At 41.0% G+C, this 17,228-nt stretch overlaps 1 protein-coding gene across 1 annotated transcript in view; it reads right to left on the reverse strand.

The window, feature by feature from the left end:
- The window catches only part of LOC124589485, a 296,313-nt gene that overhangs the window by 246,512 nt on the left and 32,573 nt on the right, over positions 1 to 17,228 (reverse strand). The window contains exon 2 of the mRNA XM_047131557.1: positions 11,106 to 11,219. Within this exon, the coding sequence (XP_046987513.1) occupies positions 11,106 to 11,219 (114 nt within the window). The remainder of the gene's footprint in view (positions 1 to 11,105; positions 11,220 to 17,228) is intronic.

The following is a 17,228-nucleotide window of genomic DNA, read 5'->3' on the forward strand; positions in this document are numbered from 1 at the left end:
TGGGTGACTAGGTGCCAGTGATGTAATTTATCAGGGCACAAATTACCATGTCCTAAGGAAATACCAGTAATGTGTGGAACATGTAGAAGTCTGACCATGAAGCACATCAGTGCAATGATCCCCACTGAGCCATGATATGCAGAAAGATAAATACAACTGATTTTGCTTATAGATAGTGTGTCAGTATTCTAAGTTCCCACTTGTTCTGTAGTATAGTTCAAAATTGAAGATACACAACAACTAGAAATGTGTGCAGCAACTTTTTAAATGGGGATATTGAAGTTTTGAAGGGTCAGGTAGCCACATTATTCAAGTGTAGGAGTAATTTCACTACATAAAGGAAAACACTTGTGTGGATTTTATACTGTGAATGACCAATTTTATTGTACCGCACAAAGACAATAGATACATACGTTAAAGTGGGAAATGAACACTAATTGTTTCCTCCAAAGAACCTGGCTCGCAAAGACAATCTTTCAGTGTCCTGTCGACTATCGACTTGTCACTCCCACACAGCCCCCCGCCCCCCCCTGAAATGCGGAGCACCCGGTATGGTGGGGTGCTTACACTTCACCCCTCGGCCTGCCCGAGTGCGGATAGTGCGGGTGTGGGTGCTGCTTGATGATTCCGCTGCTGCATTAGGTCCCCTGGTGTGGAGCTCCGGTGGGTCACAGCTGTCTGGCTCTGCGGAGTTGTGTCTGAAGCTGTCTGTGAGACTGTAGTCTGTGGTGTCATTGTCCAAGCGGGTTTTACCCGCTCAATGGAAACCTTGGTTGACTTTCCCTACAGGAGGATATCCATTGTGTGTGTGTCCCGTCCTAGCACTTGCTATGGTTCAGTGTACGGTGGCTGTAACGAATGACGTACCAGGTCTGTGCGGAGCATGATGTGGGAACAAGTATTGAGGGACTTGTGCATGAAAACTGGATGCGTGCCGTGCTGAGATGTCGGGGTTGCACGTAACATCTCTGCCTGCTTCCTCATTTGTTGCAAGAGGTGGGGTAGTAGTGTGTCATCTGGGAGAGGAACTGGTGCAAGGAATTCTGCTGGAACACGGAGTGGTTCTCCATATACCAACTCTGCCGAGGAACAATTGATGTCTCTTTTTAATGCAGTCCGTAACCCCAACAAAACCAATAGCAACGCTTGAGTCCATGAGTCCTCGTGGCACACCAGGGCAGCCTTTAAAGTCTGATGCCACCTTTCCACTAAACCGTTGCTGGCCGGGTGGTAGCTAGTAGACCGGTTTCGTTGGAAGCTGCAGAGTTTCAACAGTTGTTGGAACAGTGTCGACTCAAACTGGCGTCCTTGATTGGTGGTAACGAAAAGTGGGCACCCAAAACGAGCCACCCAGGTTTCCAAGAATGCCCACACAGTAGACTCTGCAGAGAAGTCCCTGATTGGTGTGCCTCTGCCCGCCATGTGCAATGATCCACTGACGTAAACAAGTACTTGTAACCTTCTGAAGGGGGGAAGGGTCCAACCAAGTCAATGTGTACATGCCCAAAACGTGCCGTTGGGGTTGGGAATAGTCCTACTGGAGCGTGAACATGGCGTCCCACTTTGCTACATTGACACTGATGGCAGCTGCAGGCCCACTCCCGTGGATCTTTCTTGATTGAAGGCCACACAAAACGGTCCGTCACTAATTTCACTGAGGCATTGGTTCCCGGGTGTGCCAGGCTGTGAATGCCCTCAAATACCTTTTGTCAGAACTGATGGGTGATGTATGGGTGTGGTCTAACCGTGGAGGTGTCGCACCATACTTTACATGGGCTGCAGGGGTCGTCCACAAGTTGTAAACGTAGGTCAGTGGACGGGTCCACCAACAAGGACTGCAGCTGCGCATCTGAAGCCTGTGCCCTTGCCAATTCAGAATAATCCAACATTGGACTTATCCCATTAATACGTGAGAAATAGTCTGCCGCAATGTTGTCGGCACCATGGATGTGACGCATGTCTGTCGAAAACTGGCATATAAACTCTATATGGTGGACGGGGGAACACGAATCGCTGACTTCGTAGAAAGCTGCTACGAGAGGTTTATGGTCGGTGTATATGGTGAATTGCCTGCCCTCAACAAAAGGGCGGAAGTGCCTGACACTTTCATACATTGCGAGGAGTTCCCTGTCGTATGCACTCCAATGAGTTTGACTCATCTGTAGTTTTTGTGAGAAAAAACTTAGTGGCTGCCAATGACCCTTCACTCTCTGGTGTAGTGCTGCCCCGATTGCGACTTGGCTTGCGTCCACTACTATGGCTCGCTGAGCTCCTGGTGCAGGGTGTGCAAGCCCCACTGCGTTGTGAAGGCTGTTTTGCAGTGCCTTTAAAGCAGAGTCCATCTGGGGTGTTCATGGGAGTGGACGCTTGCCAATTTTGTTGTGTCCAGCCAAGGCATTGTTCAGTGGCGTCTGGATTGCTGCTGTTCTGGGGAGGTGGCGCCAATAGAAATTTATCATCCCTAGGAATCGTCGGAGATCATGGTAGGTTTGAGGCCGTGGAAGGGTATGCAACAACTCCAGCTTCTCTGGCAGTGGGAAAATGCCCTGAGCTGACACTTTATAACCCAGGAAGGTTACAACGGGTTCCCCAAACACGCACTTGTCCTTGTTAAGTGTAATTCCATGAGCACTAAGCCTGCTTTGCACCTCGCTTACGTGTTTCTGATGGTCAGAAACATTCCCCAAAAACACCAGAATATCGTCTAAATAGGCGAAACAATATGGCAGCCCTCTTAGCACGCTGTCTAGAAACCGTTGCCATGTTTGGGTAGCATTTTTTAGCCCGAATGGCATCACCAAAAATTCAAACAGTCCAAATGGGGTTGTCACTGCAGTCTTTGGTATGTCCTGCTCTGCCATTGGGATCTGATTATAAGTCTTACGGCAATCCAAAACACTGAATATGGTTGCCTTGGCCAGTGAATGGGTGTGAAATCCTGTATATGTGGCACAGGGTAACTGTCCGGAACAGTTCAGGCATTCAAAGCTCGAAAATCACCACACGGGTGCCATAACCCATTCTTTTTATGGGTGAGGTGCAGAGGAGAGGACCACGGACTGTTGGATGGCTGTATAGTTCCTTCCTGTAGCATCTCGTTGAAAATGGCCTTGATTTCCCGCAAGCGATCAGGTGCAAGCCTGCGAACACATGAGGAGACTGGTGGGCCTGGAGTTGTGCGGATGTGGTGCACCGTCTCATGCTTCGTCCTGCTCTTTCTTGTTCCATTTTGTGGTTTGGGTGTCACCTTTGCGGTTGAAACAGCAGGAGCCTGTTGTTGTGACGTCAACTGTTTTGATGTCATTTGAGCCATCTGCAGGTCAGATTCCTTCGTCGCTATGGTGTCCTTCCAGGTGAGTGCACTGAAGTTATCTACCCTTTGGCATGCATGAGAGGTTGGGCGTCCTTGTATTCCTGGAATAACCCATCCATTGGCAGAATGGACGAGTTGTGACTTGCGTAAATCCATGGACAATGCATGTTTTGCCAGGAAATCAGCACCTAGTATAGGTTGGTCGATATCGGCCATAACAAAGGTCCAGTCGCATTTTTCTGGTAGCCCAATGTCCACTGCCAGTGTTTTCTGTCCATATGTGTGGATGACTGAATCGTTGACTGCTTTCAAAGTGGTCTCTTCAGTGCGTTTGTCTGCAGGGAAGAAATTTACAGGCAGAGTGCTGACATCTGAGCCAGTGTCAACCAAGAACATCCATCCTGTAGAGCGATCAGGAATGAAAAGTCTTTGTGAAGCTGCGTACCTTACAGCTGTGGGAGAAGTCGATCCGCATAACGTAGGTTTGTGCTGAAATGGGGGTGTTCTCCTTCCATGCGTCTGTGAGTTTATGAGCAGTTGCTTGTTGCCACGGTCGGCTGCGCCTAAAGCAGGCCATGGGATGCATTTGGGTGAGAGCACAGTGCCTTACACTTCGTAGCTTGCACACCGAAATGCTGGTGGAACCAGCAATAACCGGTGCTGTTGTTTGCGCGACGCGGCGGGCGCATCGGTTGGCGATGACGCATGTGTGTGTCAGCCGCCGCAACATCACGTGGCTCTAGCCACTGCAGCTGGGTGGACAGCTGATCGATGGCAGCGCAGAGAGATTGGAAATCTTCAGTCGCAGCCAATGCTTGTCGTGCGGCTGTGGCAGCACAAGCTGGAGGCGCCGCGTGAATCGGCTCCAGCCGTGCTCGGCTGGTGTCGCCGGCCGAGGTGGTTGCGGCGGCGGCCACTGTGGCGCGCAAATCGAGCAGGGAGTGCACTCTATCGGCTACTTGCAGCAACTCGCTTAATGGCCGGCCCTCGTAAGCAATTAAGGTTAAGCCCACCAGCGGAGGTAACTGCTGTTGCCATATGTGCAAAAGTAATGTGTCTGAGAACACGGAAGGGTCCACCAAAGCACGTAAATGCCGGTAAAAGTCTGAAGGCGACCTGTCACTGCGTTTCTCATGGTACAGGAGCTGTGTTATCCATTGGTCCACAGGTTTTGTACAATGCAAAATTAAAGCCGTCTTGAGAGTGGCATAGGTGGGGGTTGCATAATTATATCCGATACCACTGACGATGCACGTTGGTCCAGGTTGCATATCACTAGCGTGAACTATTCAAAATTGTCGACTATTTGTTGCTGCATGAAAATGTTCTCCATAATAGCAAACCAAATTTCCGGATGTTCGGGAACGAAAGGTGGGGGCCGAATTTGTAACCGCGACATGGGTGGGCCACGATAACTGGCGACCGGAAAGTGTGAAACTCGTGGAACCGGTACCAACGTGGGTGATGAAAACGTGAGCACATTTGGTCTGATATCAGCGTGTCCTGCGGGCTGGTTGTGCGAGGCAATATCCTGTGGAGGCGGCACGGGACCCACCGGCACACGCGGCGTGGTTGGAAACGGTAACGTCGTGGACGAAATCAGTTTGACATGTAGGCGTCCGTGGCACTGTGAACTGAGGGTTTTGCTGCATCGTGTCGAGCTCCTTCTTGATATTCTGGATAACACTGTCGATGTCGTAGAAGAGGTTCTGTGCAGATGACATGTCGACCAAGACGTCGCGGAAAATATCTAAAGAAACTTGTCTACTGTCACAGCGCTTAGTTACAGGGTCACCACTTATGTCGGAGTAATTTCACTTCATAAAGGAAAACACTTGTGTGGATTTTATATTGTGAATGACCACTTTTATTGTACTGCACAAACACAATAGACACATATGTTAAAGCGGGAAACGAACACTGGTTGTTTCCTCCGAAGAACCTCGCTCGCAAAGACAATCTTTCAGTGTCCTTTCAACTATCGACTTGTCACTCCAACACAAGGATAAAGCAGAATGAAGTAAGGTTAGTGAAGGGATGAGGAGGGAACTACAAGCTATACATGTTGTGATTGGGTTGACCTAATTGCAGGGAGGGGATACCAAGACAGGAGTGAAAGTACCTGTCCCACCCATTGGTCTTATGGCAGATAGTCTCATTATGCACTTTTCTGGGAAAACATCTGAGGATGTAATCTGCCTTACTAGATGATGCAAGGAAAGCAACTCAGTTAGGGAATTGATCTGAAGTGACATATCTGTCTGCTTAATTTATGGTTAATGCACGATGCTAAAATGTATGTCACATATCATGAAACCCTTAGTAAAACATAGATGTTTGAACAGGTGGCTGAAGTGCTTAACCAACAATAGATTATGTTGGCTAAATTTCTCAGGGAAAAGCTCATGGAATTAACACAAAAGCACAATGAACCAGTAGAGGCATCATCTGATAGAGTTCATAAAGTAAACTCATAGACTTACAGTTTGATGTACACTGCAGTGGCAGAGGGAATCCTCTAGTGGGAAGCAGAGGTTTTTTCTGAACAAAATTAGGATTTCTTTAAAACACCTAAATTTAACACGTGTAGGCATAGAATTCAAAACACATCAGAGTACTAAATTTTACCTTGTGTTATTCCTGCTTGCTTCTCAACCTCATTAGTAGGATCTTCCTCTCTTACCCATCAAGAAAATAATGAAACTGCAGGCACATAAATGAGTAAATAATTTACAGCATTTATTCAGCTTTTAATGTAACCATTGACAAATGGTTTCTCTCAGTTCACCAACTGTCTCTTATGACACTGAAAATTCTTTCTGGAGCAGTACTGGAATGAGGTATAGAAAACATGAAACAGACATCTTTGAACAGGTTTTCACAGTTTCCATTATGACAAAAACATTTTATGCACTTATCATCAGACTTCAGTTTAAAACATTTCCTCTTCATCCTTGAAAATGTTGTTTAATTGTGCACATTCTTCAAACATCAAATCCTCGTCTGTATGACTTTCATATCGAGAAGTCACTTCTATGAATTCTTTGTACATCCTCAATCCAAAGTCAAATTGTTTGTCGAGATAATCTACACGATGCTGTAAGTAATCAGCTGCTTGTGTTTTGAATGTTTTGACAAGATTATCATTTACTGACTTCAAGACTGAAGGTGTCACAGAGCCATCAAATTGATTTTCCTTTCTTTGATTCAGAGAGATCTTGAGTGGTTCACATGGTCAAATAATTCATTATAAGTGGGTCATCAGACTGAAGTTTTTCATTTAATGACACAAAATAACTGTCAGTGTTCATCGCAAAGCCCAGACATGTCAAAGATAATTCATCTTCAAAAAAGTCTGTGAGAGGAAGTACAATTTGTTTGATTCAAAGTTTCTCTATGGCCGGAATGCGAGATGGCCAGTGTGTTGGTATGTGCTTTAAAATCTCCAGCCATTCAATGTCCATTCAAGCAAAATATTCCTTTAGTCCACTGACTTTTAATAGACTGATGGAATAGATTATGTATCTTAATGAAAATGGCTTCTACATAAATTCGAACTGCAGTTTCAGCTTGCTTTGTGACAGTATTCAAAAGATGACACTAAGCTATATACCATGGCAACAAGTTTGGATTTTCTTTGTGTAGCTCAATGTATACCTTTTTATTCTTTCCACAATTAACAGAGGAACTGTCAGCAGAAAAACTGCTGGTATTCTTCAGAATGCTTTGGTAAGCTCACTTTTGATTTCTGCTACAGTTGTGTCAGATGTTTCACTATCACTGTGATATAATAAGAGATGTTTAGTACATACAACCACTTCAGATCAAAAATAATGTACTGCTTATTTAATGTGTTCTTTGTTGGATACACCCAAGGAAACTGAATAAAAAACAGAATTGTCCGACTGCTTGACTGCTTGTTTTTTTAATGCAGGCTCAGTAGTGATAAAATCATTTTCATTATCTTTGTTTCTCAGATATTTTTGAATCTGAAACAACTGCAAGAACAAACTGCTGCAGCAGTTCTCAGAAACTAACTACGGCTACGGCTATGTTCTGAGTGAAACAAAAAGGATACCTCCACAGATATTACTTTTTCTTGCTCAACATTTGCTTCAGAGACAAAAGAAGTACTTACTTTCATCTTGTTTTTGAGGCCAACTGCTGAATAGAAGTTCTGTGTGTGTGTGTGTGTGTGTGTGTGTGTGTGTGTGTGTGTGTGCAGTGTTTGCATGTTTTTTAACGTCATTTTTGCCTTCTTGAGAAACACTAAAATCTGAAGGACACAAAGTACTGTGAACTTCATGATCATTTTTACCTTTTTGAAGCTATGAGTAAACTTTACACCCATCACTCTTGATATTAAGTTTTCAACTTTTATTTCTCTTTTTGCACTGACACTTCTTTAGTTTATGTGTCTGATGACAAATCCATATTTTTCATAGAATGACTGAACACTGTTACGGCTCATTTCTGTCTCCTACTAAAAGACCACTGCTGCTGAGTCCTATTCATCAGCTCTCTCACCATAACTAAAGGTTGAATTTTAAATTTCGGTAACTTTTTCAAGATTGCCCTTCAGTTTTAATCCCATACTGAACAGTTTCAAGTGTAGACCATAATATTGTAAGAAATATTGTCCACTTTTGAGTGATCAGGATTTTTACCTATCCCAACAAGGTTTACTGATCCTGACAAGGTTTAATTGGGAGATGGGTTTTCAACTGGAAATTAGGGACAATCCCACCGAAATGGAGGTACCTGGAAACCCTGGTTACATTGGATGAGGATAGAAAATCCTAGTGATTTGTGGTCCTAGTGATTGCCACACACTGGAAGAGATAGATATTGTGACTCAGAAGAGGAGTGACCATGGTATGTTCTCATCTGACATCAAATGCTATAGATGTTCATAAGGAGACCACTTGAAGAAGCAGTGTCACCAACCACAGTGCTTTGAATATGGTGATACTGGGCTTAACGCACAAGACTCCAAAAATATAAAGCAGGATAAGCAGAATAAAAAGAAGCATTTGTTAAATCAAATGAGAGTGCCTTCACTGTCAAATGCCTTCCCAATAAAATGGTACACTGCAAGGATGTGTGCAGAGCCAGATTGTTGGACATGTGCAGAGATGGATTATTGCTTGATTGGTACAGTAAACAATAAGGAACATAAATTCTTGGTAGACATGGATGCACATGTGTCAGTTGTTGGTCTGGACTTATTAGGTGGGAAGAGATTTCAGTCTGTATGGTATTGGTTAGGTTGTGGTTATAGTGGAGCAGTGCAGCATGGTCAGAGCACTGTTGAGTGATGAGCACAGCAGCACTAGCAAAACAAACCAGTACTGCTCAATGTTCATGATTATAGTGGTGCTGCAAGCAGATTGGCATTGAGCAGAGCGGCATTGAGCAGAGTGGCACAGGGTGGTGATAAGCAAATCAAACATGTTTGTTTTTGAGAGCAGCAACCAGAGTGCTCTAGTGAGTCTGGCTGCATTTGGGCAACGCCAGGAGCATTCAGCTGTTGTTGCTGGTAGCAGAGACAGTAGTGTTGCTGGTGGTTGTGTTTCTTTTGTTGTACTGTTGAGAAGCCTTGATAGTAGCTGTTTTTACTCGGCATACTTTATGGAACCAGCAAAACAAGCAACATCACAACTGATTCATTTTAGATGAGTTATCTGATGTGGTGGCAGCAGTACTACAAACTACAAGTACAGAATACATTTCCTTCATCTCTTATTCCTTTTACTGCCTTAAAGTGATGGGTGATAATAAAGCTGAAGTAGCATAGAATTTAATAAGAATATCTGAAATGGTAAGTGTCTTGTAGTTATTCTAATTTATGTAACATGCACGTTATTGTGCAGGTGTCACACACAAAGTCACAGCCATTTCACACCAGATAGTTTAGAAGTAAACTCCTTAGTCATCTTCAACTAGGACAGTCACTATGTTGTTACAATACAGGGTGATTCAAAAAGAATACCACAACTTTAGGAATTTAAATCTCTGCAACGACAAAAGGCAGAGCTAAGCACTATCTGTCGGCGAATTAAGGGAGCTATAAAGTTTCATTTAGTTGTACATTTGTTCGCCATTTCAGCCAATAAGGTTTTTGGTCCCTTTTTCTTCGAAGGTGCTACTGTAACTGGACTACAGTATCTGGAGATGTTAGAGAATTGGCTGTTCCCTCAGCTCGAACAAGAAGCACAATAATTCATATTTCAGCAGGATGGAGTGCCACCACATTGGCACTTATCTGTCCATAACTACCTGAACGTCAACTACCCAAGGCGGTGGATCGGCCGCCAGGCAGCCCGTGACAGAGCACGTCATCACTGGCCTCCAAGAAGCCCTGATCTTACCCCCTGCGATTTTTTCTTATGGGGGTATGTTAAGGATATGGTGTTTCGGCCACCTCTCCCAGCCACCATTGATGATTTGAAACAAGAAATAACAGCAGCTATCCAAACTGTTACGCCTGATATGCTACAGAGAGTGTGGAACGAGTTGGAGTATCGGGTTGATATTGCTCGTGTGTCTGGAGGGGGCCATATTGAACATCTCTGAACTTGTTTTTGAGTGAAAAAAAACCTTTTTAAAAACTCTTTGTAATGATGTATAACAGAAGGTTATATTATGTTTCTTTCATTAAATACACATTTTTAAAGTTGTGGTATTCTTTTCGAATCATCCTGTATTATGAAAAGGAATGTTGCTACTCGCCATATAGTGGAGATGCTGAATTTCAAATGGGCACAACTAAAAGACTGTCACAATATAAGCTTTCAGCCAACAAGACCTTTGTCTCACACATTCAGCTGCAGCTGCTGGCTGCTGATGCCAGAGGCTTCAGTCATGTGTGTGAGTTGCGTCTGCTTGTGTGTGTGTGTGTGTGTGTGTGTGTGAGTTGTCTATTTTCACGAAAGGCCTCATCAGCTGAAAGCTTACATTATGATAGTCTTTTTGCTGTGTCTATCTGTGACTCAGTATCTCTGCTATATGGTGAGTAGCAACTTTCCTTTTCATAATATTGTTACATTCCATCCTAGATTTTTCATTAAGCTGTTAGTCAGTCAGCATTTTGTGTCTGTCAGTCTGTGTCCAGAAGTAAATATTTAAGTTTTACTTGAGTTGCTACTTACTGATGTTCACTAGACTAATAACAGCCTTTGTAGCTTACTGACCTGGGACGCAAAACTGAAGCTATTCATGACAAACAAGCTGATCATACAAAGTGCTTATGAACAATAAACATGAAAAAGTGGAAGCTAATGTCAACTGTGTCATGAACATCATTTTATAATGATTCAAAGTTACTAATAATCATGTAAAAAAGGTGAAGTGAATAAAAAAAAATGAGGCTCAAAAGATATATGCAACAAGACAGTAAGTTAAAAGTTGTGGCCATCTCTGAATGCCTGAATGGTCTTTCATTTTCAAAATAATTTATTTCAAAACCTGAGTTTGTTGAACAATAGGAAGATCAGTTTCATGCAAAGAAAATAATACCCAAAACCAATTGTGATTCTTAAAGGCACTGAAAATAACTTTAAAGTAATAAAAAGTTTGACAGGGAAAAATGTCAATTTCAATTGATTGCTGTAAGAGAAAGACAATGGTTGTGATACCCTGCTTAAGAGTGAAACTTTCTTGAAACATGAAACAGTAAAATGCAGAGACTGTGGATATTCCTTGGGAGTGTAATGAAGTAACAGAATCAATTCATTCTCAAAACTTTCAAAATGACTCTCATATTAATTACATTAATTCTATAATGTAATACCTCGAGACGGTCAGCATCATGTCCCTTAAATTCAACTTGTGTTTCATAGAGGTTTGTTTGTTGTACTATAACATGCAACACAGAATGTAAAATGTTGAAATTAACAGCACCAATCTGAAATACACAGAATGAAATTATTAGTTCTTGCCATGTCTCTTCACCATCACAAATGAATAGCATATTGTTATTTAACTGACATCTTAAAAAATACCTACTAAAAGTAGGCTACATCAATTAATGTAGGTTAATTCGTACAGAGAAGAAAACAGCAACCAGTCACTATTAATACTGCTATTTATTTAGGTAAATAGCGCCATTACCGGTTTCGAACTGGCAAGTTCATCATCAGATGGCTGTTCACATGATTTTCAAGACACACTTTACATTATCATCCATTTTTGATTTTTATTATTATTATTCCACTGTGGCGAAGTATTTTTCGACGGCAATAACACACCAAAAATACTTCGCCACAGTGGAATAATAAAAATCGAAAACAAACGATAATGTAAAGTGTGTCTTGAAAATCATGTAAACAGCCATCCGATGATGAACTTGCCAGTTCAAAACCGGTAACTGCGCTATTTACCTAAATAAATAGCAGTATTAATAGTGGCTGGTTGCTGTTTTCTTCTCTGTAAGAATTAACCTACATTAATTGTACACAGCCACGGTCTCACCATGTCAGTTTTAGACAGAATAGCATTAGGCTACATCATTTTTTACTTAAAAAGAGCTCTGCTAAGTAGACAGTATGTTTATAACTTTCATTGACCCAGAGACAAGAAGAATTTTTCAAGTAGCAAGAGGAACTAATTCCTGAAGGAATAAGTGATGATAAAAAATAAATACATTGTAGTTAGAAACTGAAAGAAATGTAAATCTCCACATCACATCAATGGTAAAAAAAAATGTATGGGTACATGAATAAAGTTTCATAATTAAAAAAGTGGTTTAGGCAATAATCAAACATGAATATGTTGCACAGTACATTACAATTAAGTGAGCAATGTTTTAAAATCACTGGCTGATACACAAGCATACTGAGATCTGTTCTCTGTTCATTAAAAATATATAACATCAAAACAATTTAAAGGCTGCTTGATTCATTTATCATAAAGCTATGACAGTAGTGTAATTAAACTTATCAAAGGTTAGCTCAAGAGTAAGAGCTGAAAATCTCAAAACAAAGGAGACTGACAATTTACTGTGTTTCATATCAGTATAGGTACTTTCGAGAAAAGGTCTGAGATAGAAATACTTGTATCATTATTATCATCATGAGAAGCAGCAGCAGCAGTAAGTTCAGGTTCGAAATTCATGTTGTCTTTTCCAGTCAACTTACTTACGATACTTAAACAACTCATAAAGACATCTGATGAATTTACCACAATAGCACAGCTTCTTCATTCACATAAATGTTAGTAATATCCTGTTGTAACTAGAGAAATTAAAATTCGTTACACATATATCAAATTATTTAATACCAATCGTGCTCAAAGGAAAACCTTAGGAGGAAAGAGTAGTAGATGTATGAACATGAAGAGACCGGATGGTGAAGAGACTGGATGGCAAGACAGTACTAACTGTCAAAAATATGTTTTATCTGGTATTCACTACTTAAGGAGTTCTGTATTCATTCAGACATTCTCCCCCTCATAAAAGGACCTTCTCAGTCCTATTAATCCTCTCAATACTACTGACCTTAGACTGCAGCATTTTTCCTGTGCTCTCAGAATGTTTCTGAACTCATTGGTTCCTGAACTCATGGGGTTGTCTGAACACTTTTTTCTACAGTCTTCAGAACAGTGGAGTGGTTTGAGATGTCTATACTAAAGCTAGCAGACTTGTACCTTCTGTTGAGCCTCTAGCCTGATCTCATGATTCTATGCAAATGTACATTTCCCTTCTTAGCTAAACCTGACTGAAAAGGATGATTTATTGCTGCCATTTGACTATCAGATTAAGACAAACCTTTTATTTCTTGAGAGGCATTCCAAACATATCTCAGCCAGCATCAGTTTGTGACTGAATACATTCCTGGATCTGTTTTACTAAAGAGTCATACATATATGCTGCACAGGGGCTCTGGGGAGCACTGAGGGAACCAAAGCCACAATAGATTTAGATTTAGATTCCAAATCAATGAATATACAAGGTAGCTGGCAGTCTGCTCAGAACAAACAGCTCTGTAGTAGAAATCAAGCATTGGTCTAAAAGGTGATATCTAAAAACGTCTTCACTGACAACAAAGATGCATTGTATCATGATCATCCATAGAGCCATTGATATATATGAAGGTTCTTTCCTCAAAATGCATAGGAATCTCCAGAAATGCTGAATTAATGGTGGAATCCAGAGTATTATTTTTTGGAAGTGAAGTAACACCAACATGGGATTGGAATCAAGGGGGGTGGGGGGTATTCAGTCTTTGGTACTGTAGCAGGTAATGCAAGATGAACCTTTTGTAGTAGTATTAAAGCATACACTGGGAGGCAACAAGGAAGTAGAGCAGTGGCGACTCACAGATATACATTCTGGGTGTTCACAAATTTTTAAAATTCAGACAAATATGAAAGTGCAAAATTTATAGTATCTGCTGTATAACAGTCATGCTCATCAAAATATTTATACAACTTCATTCACTGTCAATGGTAATAACAATAATAATAATAATGATATGCATAACTAGTCTGAAAAAAAGGAAGAATTGTTTTTGGGGAATTTTGTTGTTTTGTAGATAATTAAATACAGTTTATGGCAAGAATGAAATAATGTTAGAGCTTTCGCTACTCTCTGTTTTACATTTTTGTGTAAGTGGGAGTTTACACACTTTTTTTATCCCTAATTCATGTATTAGTTAATGAATTAACTTCTGGGCTGAAAATCAGGCATTATTACATTGTACCCAAATAATGACTATGCTTATTATACACTTCTTTGTTAAATGTTCATTTGAAGTCACACTTATTTGATTTCATTACTTTCTCAGATAATGAATCTGGTCTGGAATGCCTCAGATCCTTCCAACTAACTGTTCCTGGTAATTTTCTTTTCTGTTAGCACTTAATTCAGGTTCAACAGAGTTCGTGTTGACACTCTACAGGAAAGCCAATTCCTGCACAGAAGTCAACCAACTCTAACCACAAACTGCAATTTGTGGAAATGATTAAATTCAAGTAGTACTATCTACCAACAAGGTCACCTGACTAGAATACAAATGAGGCACTGAGAGGCATAAGGGCCAAAAGCACACCATCTTTCACCCCCCCCCCCCCCCTTCCCCTATTTAAAGTAAAGACCAGTGAGACAGCTTTTTGTGACTGTTCAAATATTTGTACAGTGTGGGCCTATGGTAAAGATAAAGCTTAAGATCAACAGATGTCAGAAGCACGAATAAATGCTACAGTCTCACAAGCAACGATGATGTGCTTTAAGGTGCCTTAAATTGATTACTCTATGATAAAATCCAAAACTTTATGCACCACATCTCATTCAGAATCCAAGAAAACAGGTATTTCTCTCAGTATAACTATATCATACAATGATGTCTGATCTAAGTTTAGTCTACAATGTGAGCATTTACGTATCTTACATATCTGTAGAGTTTGCTACCACCTAGCGGGATTTAGGGTGAACATAGATAGAAGTCTGCTGCAGTGTGCCACCATCTGGTGACACTGATGTAAATGAGTAGTTGATTGGTATGGGCTAGCAGTGCATGCCATGAACCATCAACATGGATAATCAAATCCATATGTATTTTACCCATAAGGCAATTACGACATGCCACTTGTGCATATGTAGAAGCTCCTTTAAATGGGCACAAGTGAAGGTACGCTCATGACCTTGATGCCAAGTTTCACTGAGTCTAGTGGAGTAGCACAGAACAGTAGATTTAGTACCATGTATTTCAGATTACTGCATCTACATTACAGTTAGCAGTATTCAAAGAAAAATAAACACTAAATCTGCAAGGTGTCAAAAGTTAGAGTGTTCATGTGCTCTTGTGCTCTTATACAGCAGCCGCTACTGAAGCTGAGTATGCTCATATTGGGGGTCAAGGGAGTTACCAAAAAAGGAACCATAAAATGGGTGTAAGGACAAACAGAACAGTTCAAAATGGTTCAAATGGCTCTGAGCACTATGGGACTTAACATCTGAGGTCATCAGTCCCCCAGAACTTAGAACTACTTAAACCTAACTAGCCTAAGGACATCTCACACATCCATGCCCGAGACAGGATTCGAACCTGCGACTGCAGCGATTGTGCGGCTCCAGACTGAAGTGCCTAGAACCACTCAGCCACAGCAGCTGGCCACAAACAGAAAAGTAAGGAAGTATATGTGCAGAGGAACACATCACACTGGAATGACAGTAATAATTCAGCAGCTTCTGCATGAAGGCACCAGTACTAAAACAGACTCAACACTGTGAATTGTGTTGGATGTAAGATGAATGGTCATACTGATGACTACACATATCATTCATGGTCCAGCTTCAACAGTCTGTGCAATGATATAAATGAAGAACAGCAGTTTGGTCCTCTCCCCGTGAGATAAATACATAGGAACAAGCAAAATATGGGCTGATTCTTCTAGGAATCTGTGCTCTCACAACTTCACAGTAAACAACATTATTATGAAGACCTCTCTTGCAATGTCTGCCACTGGAACTGGTTGAGCATCTCTGAGATACTTTCGTGATTGCTAAATAAATCTGTAGATAAATGCACTCCTCTTCTTTGGAACTGGTATGAATCCCAGACAGATGAGCAATATTCAGGTATATGTCAAACAATGATTCTGTAAGCTACCTCCATTGCTGGTGAACTACACTTCTTGAGGATTCTTCCAATGAATCTCACTCTGGCATCTGCCTCACCTTTGATTAATTTCATGTGGTTGTTTCACTTTAAATCACTCTGTGCAACTTCCCCTATATATTTTACAGTGCTTGCCCTGCAATTGTGTAATCACAATATAAGGGATCTTTCGGTCTACTGATGTAAAATATGTTAAAACAATTTATGTTGAAGATCAGATGCTAATCTCTGCAACAAGTGGCAATATTCTGCAGTTTTTTTCCGAATTTCACTGCAGTTTTATAGCATTGTGACTTAATGTGTAATAGGATCATCCACAGAAAGTCTCTTTAAACTTCCTACATTATCCACTTGATAATTTATTTATATTGTGAAACAAAATGGCACCATAACAGGCCCTTGGGGTACACCCAAAGTTACTTTTAAATATGAATATTTCTCTCCAAAGAGGATGATATGCTGTATTATATTTGCTACAAACTCTTTAGTCCAATCGCACAGCTGGTATGATAATCCATACGCTCATATTTTGTTCATTAGCCAACAGTGGTGAACTGTATCAAAGCCTTCCAGAAGTCAAGGAACATGGTATCAATCTGGACAGCAGTATTGCTGCTTTCAGGGTGTTGTTAATGGATTTCACACAATCATCATTTTTGGAACCCATGTTGATCCCTACAGAGGAGATTTTCTGCCTCCAGAAATGTCATAATATGCAAGTATAAAACATGCTCCACAATCCTACAATAGACCAGCATCAGAGTTATAGTCCTATAGATTTGTGCCTCTGTTCGAAAATCCTTCTTGAAAATGCAAATGACTGCACTTTCTTCCAATAAACAGGAACACTTCACTTATTCTGTGACCTATGGCACAATGCTGCTAGAAGACAATCAAATTTTTTCACTTATGCAGTCTAGAATCACAGCAGTTTTCAATCAGATCCAGTGGCCTTTCTTCTGTTGGTCACTTATTTTGATATCTGTCATTTTGATGTTCATGCAATGATTTAAAGGACATACCACAGTGCAATCTTCCTCAGAGAAACAGTTTTGGAAAAGGAGATCCAGTATTTTGGCCTTTTCTCTGTCATCATCCATTTCAGTGCCATTATTGTCACAGAATGTCTGGACAAATGGCTTCAATCCTGATTTAACATAAGACCAAAACATCTTAGGACATTTTGTTAAGTCATTGGACAAAATTTTACTGTCAAATTCATTGAATAGTTCATGCACAGGCTGGTTTTTGCCTCATTCAATTTTCGTATGTCCATCAGGTTTTGGCTACATTTAAAT

The sequence above is a fragment of the Schistocerca americana genome, chromosome 2 (assembly GCF_021461395.2).
Source record: "Schistocerca americana isolate TAMUIC-IGC-003095 chromosome 2, iqSchAmer2.1, whole genome shotgun sequence".
Classification (NCBI taxonomy): domain Eukaryota; kingdom Metazoa; phylum Arthropoda; class Insecta; order Orthoptera; family Acrididae; genus Schistocerca; species Schistocerca americana.